General features: G+C 64.9%; 1 protein-coding gene across 3 annotated transcripts; it reads right to left on the bottom strand.

Moving 5' to 3' along the window:
• Positions 1-1,625: 1,625 nt before the first annotated feature.
• Positions 1,626-6,542, bottom strand: LCN15 (lipocalin 15). 3 transcript variants are annotated; one of them, XM_082696373.1, is made up of 8 exons: positions 5,670-6,540; positions 5,472-5,503; positions 5,208-5,347; positions 5,061-5,131; positions 4,723-4,833; positions 3,860-3,961; positions 3,401-3,467; positions 1,626-1,748 (listed from the first exon to the last, which is right to left on the bottom strand). In XM_082696373.1, the coding sequence occupies exons 2-7, from the start codon at positions 5,484-5,486 to the stop codon at positions 3,433-3,435; spliced, it is 474 nt and encodes a 157-aa protein (XP_082552499.1). In that variant the 5' UTR covers positions 5,487-5,503; positions 5,670-6,540; the 3' UTR covers positions 1,626-1,748; positions 3,401-3,432. The 3 variants fall into 3 exon arrangements, with proteins under 3 accessions (XP_082552499.1, XP_082552498.1, XP_082552500.1); XM_082696372.1 differs by lacking the exon at positions 5,472-5,503 and having other exon boundaries at positions 5,670-6,542; XM_082696374.1 differs by lacking the exon at positions 5,670-6,540 and having other exon boundaries at positions 5,472-5,643.
• Between the last annotated feature and the right edge of the window lie 542 nt (positions 6,543-7,084).

Genomic DNA, 7,084 nt, shown 5'->3' on the forward strand with positions numbered 1-7,084 from the left:
CATGCCTGTCCTCGCCTGGATCAGTCAGGCCGGCGCACAGCCAGGCACGACCCACCGCTCAGAAGGCTGGCCTGAGAGCGGCCCCGTCCTGCTGGCCCCTGACCTGAGCAGCAGAGCCAGGACATGAGCCAGGGCAGTGGGAGGCCAGAGCCGGCTCTTCCCCAGCCGGGCCCCCGACAACAGTACGGCTGGGCCCCCCTCAACAGTAGATTTTGTCCCAGATTAAAAGCCTGGCAAGAGGAGCCCCACCTCAGGGACAGGGGCCCTGGCCCGACCAGCTGTGTGGCTCAGGGCAAGCCATGTGCCTTGGTTTCCCAGCCGTAATGGCCACAAAGCAGGGGGACGGGTGCCACGTGGCCAGGAGGGGTCCGAGGGTGCCCAGAGCAACTCCTGCCAGGACCAGCATTTGTGGCTCTAGACCAGTAAGAGGCAAGCCTCCCAGCTTCGGGGCCAGAAAAGTACCCCCTGGAGGGGCTCCAGGCTTGGTCCAGTACAGAGCAGCTCCCGTTCCGAAGGGAGACAGGCCGCCTCGGATCCTGGATGCTGCACTGTCCTTCCACCGAGGCTGTCAGCTTAGGGTCCGCCAGGTGTGGGAACGTCCAGGCAGGACAGGGAAGCCCAGAGCTGGCCAGCCCGCCGGAGACCGAGGGACCCACCACACCACAGGACCAGCAGCCCCCCCCCCCCAAGGAGGCTGATCTGGGACTAGCTGATCCGAGCCCCAAGCTGGCCCAGCCCGGGTTGATGAGAAAGGGTCCCCCCGCCCCCAGTGCTTGGCCAGGCAACAGAGGGAGGACAGGAAGCGTGGGGGACGCTGTCTCTGGGTGACCAGGAGCAGGATGAGGACAGATGCCCTTCATCTGATCTGGCCGACCACCTCCGGCTCCAGACCTGGGAAGGCTGCAGGGCACCTGTGATCAATGAGGCAGGACCCGCACTACCTTCCTGTCGCCTCCCCTGGCCCTTTACAGTGTGTGCGCTGGACCGACCTGGACACGCTGAGTTCCTGTCAGGAGAGCGGCGGGCCCCCAGGGAGGGCTCTCTCCCCCAGCCTCTCAAGGAGTGCCCGCATGCAGCCCAGGCCCTGGAGCCTGACCACTGGGCCTCAGCCTCAGCCTGGCCCCTCGCTGGGCAAGTCACCAACTTCTCTATGCCTCAGTATCCTGAGTAAGGAACGCAGCGAGCTCACTGTGTGTGTCCAGGGGTCCACCGTGGAGCATATGACATAGCCAAGGTCAAGGTCAGCCCAGCAGCAGGAGGGAACACCCCTGTGAGCCCTGCTTCGAGGCTCCTATGCTGCTGTGCCCCCAGCTCCTGCGGCCAGGGGGCTACATGTGCCAGCGGAGCCCCCACGGCGAGGTGGTCTTCACAGGGCACCCTGGCTCCCTGAAGGTGCCGTGAGCCCATGAGGACCAGGACAGTGGTGCCAGACACCGCCTACGGGGACAGCCCCTCGCGGGTGCCAGGCTGGGCTGGAGCTTCCTGTCCCCTCGAGCCAGGAGCTGCCCAGTGGTCAGCGTCTCCCGCGTGCCCCCTTCCCTGCCTCGGTTTCCCCAGGAGTCCTGGATCAAGACGGGGCTCACCGTGCCCTCCCCAAGGGCCCCTGCAAAGAGGGGAGGAGCCTCTGGACTGCAGAATATGTTTATTGAGGGGAAGAGGGAGGCCCAGGGTTGGGGAGGAGGGGGTGACCCAGGAGGACGGTGGGTCCGGACAACTCCGCACGACAAGGTCTGCTGCTCCAGCTCGCCCTGCACAGACAGGAAAGGCCCGGTCACTCCAGACACCCATTCAACAAACACTCCTCGGAGCCTCTCTCTGCCCCCATCCACGGCACGCGTCGCCTGCAAGGCCAGAGCTAATTCCACCATCGAAACTTCCACAACTGCAGAAGCCCACCACGGTGGCCCCAGAGGCCAGCAGCACACCGTGGCTTCCCGCGGTCCTGGGGACCCCAACACACTCTCCAGCACCTTGCTTGCTCCCTGGCCGGCATAGCAAGAAAGCCCCACAAGGGCCACTGAACCACAACTAAACCCCCAGACTCAGCCCCTGAGAGGGGGGTCCACGTGGGACGCTTTACCCTGGAAGTTGGGGCGAGGCCCGCAGCAGGACCCTGGGGCTCCTACTCTCCAAAGGTAGAACCTCCCAGAGGCTGACCTGGCATGTCCCTCCCCCTCTCCTCCCACCGAGGACAAGCACCTGTGGGGCGCGGAGGGACCAGGGGTCGGCAGCAGCTTCTAGACACACGAGAAGTTGAAACAGCCCAAGGCCCCCTGGGTGAATAGCCAGCCGGGCCGGGAGAGCAGAATGCCAGGGGCGATAGTGGAGGGGGTGCTGGGGGGTGGCGGGGGGATGTCGGGGGGGTGCAGGGGGAGATGCCGAGGGAGATGTTGGGGGGAAGGCAGGGGCATGCGGGGGGAGAAGGGGGGGGATGCCGGGAGGGATGGTGGGGCTCTCCCTTCGGAACGCGGAAGGAGCCCCCCCCCCACAGGCCAGGAAGGACCACAGGGCTGCCTCTGACACTCCTGTTATTTATTGTCTTACGTGGGTTCCCAAACTATTCATTGTGAACTTGGTAAGGGGCTGGACATTTTCTTAGCATCTACTTGGGGGGAGGGTGTCCCCAAGAGTCCACCTACTTCCATGTCCCGATAACCCTATAACGGCAGGGCCATGCAAGGTGGCGGCTCCCGTCTCATGGGACCCTCCGGGGGAGACCAGGTTCCTAGACAATTCCAAGGCCTAGTACCCCAGGGAGGTAGCCAGAGGCGGCAGGACACACAGCACACTGGACTGACAGCATCTCCCGGACTCACGTCCCCCCAGGGCCTTGGAGCAGAACCTTCCCTGGAGAGAGGGTCTTTGCGAACGTGACCAGTTAAGGACGGAGACGATGCTGTCGTGGACTTAGGGCGGGCCCGGCCCCCGTGACCGGTGTCCTCGTCAGAAGAGGGACATTTGAACACAGACACACAGAGGGAGGACAGCCGTGTGACCATCGAGGCAGAGACAGCAGGGACGGGGCTACAAGCCAAGGGAGGCTGAGCCCGCCCACACCAGCAGGAGCTGGGAGAGGCCAAGGTTCGGCCCTGAGCCTCCAGAAGGAATCAGCCGGGCCCAGTCCTTGACTTTGGGCTCTGGCCTCCAGAACGGTGGCGAGAACAAACTTGTGTCATATGTGGTAATTTGTTAAGGCAGCCCTAGGAAATCAGAGGAGGCTTCCTGGAAGAGGTAGCATGTAAGCTGAGGCCTGAATCGTGGAAGCGGCCGGCTGGGCAGCTGGGTGGGGGCTGGGGGAGTGGGATCCACACGTGCAGAGCAGCAGACAGAGCAGCGGCCCAGGGCTGTCCACGCAGGCCCTGGAGAACAGGACGGAGAGGCTGCCCTGCCTTGCGCCTACCTGGGAAGGGCTGAGGTGGGTCTCCACAGGTGTCAGGGAGCTTCCTTGTCCCCAGAGGAGCACGCGTCTGCAGGAAGGAAGACAGAGAGGCTGAGCTGGCCAGACTGCCCACAGCTTCCTGCAGCCTGACCTCCTGGGCCCCCAAACAGCCCCAGCCCCTGAAAGCCTCTCCCTCCCCGCTACCCATAACCTCCTCCTCAGTGTGCGCGGGCGGGAGGAGGGGGCTGCGGCCCGCCTTACGAGAGACCCCACCCGGTCTGGCTCACTCCCAGGGGTCGGGAAGGGGCCTGCGCACCTGACCGGGGCAGCATGACCATCATGTCGGGGCCTGCGCACCTGACCCGGGCAGCATGACCATCATGTCGGGGCCTGCGCACCTGACCGGGGCAGCATGACCATCATGTCGGGGCCTGCGCACCTGACCCGGGCAGCATGACCATCATGTCGGGGCCTGCGCACCTGACCCGGGCAGCATGACCATCATGTTGTCCTCCAGCCCCACCGTGGGGTAGAAGTCCCGGAAGGTCTTCACAGCTTGGGGACTTGCTTCCTGGGTCCGGCCTGAGGCAGAGCAGGGCCCCAGTGAGCTCTGTGTCCCACAGAGGTTGTGGGGTGGGTGGAGGTCTCCTGGGCTCACAGAGAGGTAAGGGGAAGGGGGCAGAGGTCTCTGGGGCTCACAGAGGTGGGGGGGGACGGGGGGAGGTCTTCTGGGCTCACAGAGGTGAGGTCTCCCGGCCTCAGCGCTCTTCCTTGAGAGTTGACAGCCGGTCCATCACCCAAGACTGAGCAGGTTGTGCACTGCTCAAAAGTGCCTGCCTGGCTGGGGAATCAGGGGGACTGAAGCCGCCCGGAGGGGTGTCCTTTCCTCATCCACACAGGGTGTCTGGGAGACTGGCAGGGCTTGGGTGTTCCCCAGGGCCATGTCCCCCTGGGCCCCACACCCCTCAAGCCCCCCAAACCAGTCTCTAGCCCTCACCCCAACCTCTGCACCTCAGGGATCCCCTGGCCCACTTTGCCAAGGCCCTCAGAAATTACAGCAAAACGGAACCTCAGCCTCACTTCGGCTCTCAGGCAGCGGGGCCAGAGGGCGGCAAGGCCCCCAGAGGCCCCTCGCACCGACTCCTCCCCTCTCCGAAGAGCTGCGGGGTCCCGCCACCCCCCCTTCTTGGCTGCCCGTTGGGGTGACAGAGGAGGGGAGGCCGGGCCTGAGGGGCCGGGCGGGGGGGAGACGGGGCAGGGGGCGGCCCCAGGTGGGGCGGAGAGGGCCAGGGGGGCAGCAGCCAGCGAGGCCAAGGAGGACGGGCGGGCGTCCGGGCGCTCACTGTAGAGCTGCACCATGGTGCTGAGGGCTCCCTCCAGCTCCTTGTAGATGTAGACCACGGCAAACGAGCTGTAGTCCGTGTCCGCGACGCGCACGTCCAGGTAGCCCAGAGCTGCAGAGGGAGGGGCAGCCAGCCGTGGGGGAGGGCCCGGGGCCCGCGCACAGACCCCCACCCACGCCGGCCTCCGCTCCGGGGCTCAAGGAAAGGGCAGACGGTGGAGAGAAGGAGGGGTGGGGAGGAGGGGGGGCGGGGCGTGGCCCCAGGTAGAAGGACCGTCCATGTCACGCCATGGAGACGCTTTGTCAGCGGTCCCTGAGGGCAGGCGGGGCAGGACCTACCTGGGACTCTGAAGTGGCCCTCGGAGCCGACCCTCAGGTACTCGGCGTCCAGCAGGTGACAGCCGTCAGCCCTGGGGGGGCACAGCCCAGGGCTCACTCTCAGCTGCTGGCCCGCCCCGCCCCCACCGCCAGCCCCACCATACTCACCGAGGGAACTGCATGTGGACACTGAGGTTGCCCCCCGCCATGGCCTCGATGGTCCTAGTGGACATCAGCAGGTGGTCCTTCTTGCCCAGGAAGACTTTGCAGTCGGAGACCATGGAGACCACGTACCAGAGGCCTGAGAACTACAAAGCAGCTCGGTGGCCACCTCTGCCCTGGGACCGGGGCCACGAAGCCCACGGCTACACAGGCTTGTCGGACCCACGCAACTGGGGGTCTCCGTGCTCATACCCCCGTTCTGCCACCTACCTGGACAGGTCGCATGACCTCTGTTCCCCCAGCTGTGAAATGGGTCAGTAATTACCCCCACACGGTTGTTCCAGGATTAAGTGGAGAGAGGGTCCAAGGGTTGGCGGGTTCAAGGCCCAGAGCAGGTCCGCCGTGGGCCCCACCCTGTTATCCTATGGGGCTCAGCCCCCATGCCCACTGCACAGGGGCCTTTGTTACCTTCTTGGCATCAAAATCTGGCTGCAGCAGAACCTCGGCCCCAGCCACGGACACCCAGAGCAGCAGCAGGACCTGGCCCAGCAGGACGCACTTCAAGGCCATGCCTGCCCCCGGCTCCCAGCGCGGGAATCCCAGCCCCAGGAGGCCAGGCTTTATAGCCCAGCGGGCTTAGCCGAGGGGCCGTGGGGCAGCAGGTGCACTTGGCTCTGGAAACTCAGCCTCCATTGTCCATTGTCCTGCACAGCCACTCAAGGTCCCCCACCGGCCCCGGGGTCATTTCCTGGAGGGCTCCAGAGAGGCGGACTCTCCCCTCTCACCTCTCCGATCCGCACCTGCCAGCCCGTCGCTGAGGACCAAGCAGAGACCTCACCTTGGCCTCCGTCCACCTCTAGACTGGCTGGGGCCGGGGGCCGGGGGCCCGGGACACATGGGGGTGCTCCAGCTCACGGGCCCTACCCAGGGTCTGGGTCCCCAAAGTCCTCACTTGTCCATACCCCCCCACACACCGCACACAAGAGTGGAGTCACCGTGGGTCAGCCCCGCTGTGACGGAGGGGACATCAGAGGCCTGGGTAACCCCTCACTCTAGGCCCCACTGCCACGCACCGGGTCTTGGGGCCGGTCTGGAGGGCGGAGCTGAGCCGCCGCTTAGGGTGGATTATGGCGTCACAAATGTCTTATCAAAGGTTGCATAAGCATGCGGGCCCGAGTGTCGCCAGGGCGGCACCGTGGGCTGCTGGGGGCTCACTGGCCAGGCCTCCCGCGTGACCTCTCCTGTGCAGGCAGACGGCGCCCTCCACGGGAGGACTACCTGCTGGCCTTGGGGCACACGACCCAGACACCTCTGATCGGGGGCGGGCGGCCCAGGCAAGGCCAGCGCTGGAGGGGCCTACAGGGCTCAAGAGAGAGCCTCACCCCCAGCGGGGAGGGAGGGGAGGAGGGGGGCTTCTGACGGCCGCCTGCGCTGGGATTCAGGGGATCCCAGCTCCCCGCCAAGTCCCATGTTTACAGAACGTGCATCTGATAAAGGACGTAAATCCTGAATCTACGAAGAACTCTCCAGATGCAATGATAAGAAAAACAAGCAATTCAACTTAAAAAAAAAAAAACGAGCAAAGATTTGAGAAGCCGCTTCACCAAAGACGACGTCCAGCTGGAAACCAACACGGGAGGACGCGTCCGTGATCAAGGGACGGGCGGGCGGGCGAGGCCGCTCTGAGACACGGCCCAGCTCTAGCGCTGCGGGTCGCCGTGCCCAAGTCCTCGCTGCCCAGGCATCAGAACGCGGGGCCGGGGCCCTGGGAACCCTGTGGTAGGTTCTCAGAAAGGGACACACTCATTTCCCGGACAATTTAACAATCGCACACCTCAGTGTTTACATGAGAAAAATGAAAAATTGGAAAAAACTCCTGCGCG

This window comes from Mustela nivalis (assembly GCF_964662115.1).
Source record: "Mustela nivalis genome assembly, chromosome: 13".
In the NCBI taxonomy this organism is placed as follows: domain Eukaryota; kingdom Metazoa; phylum Chordata; class Mammalia; order Carnivora; family Mustelidae; genus Mustela; species Mustela nivalis.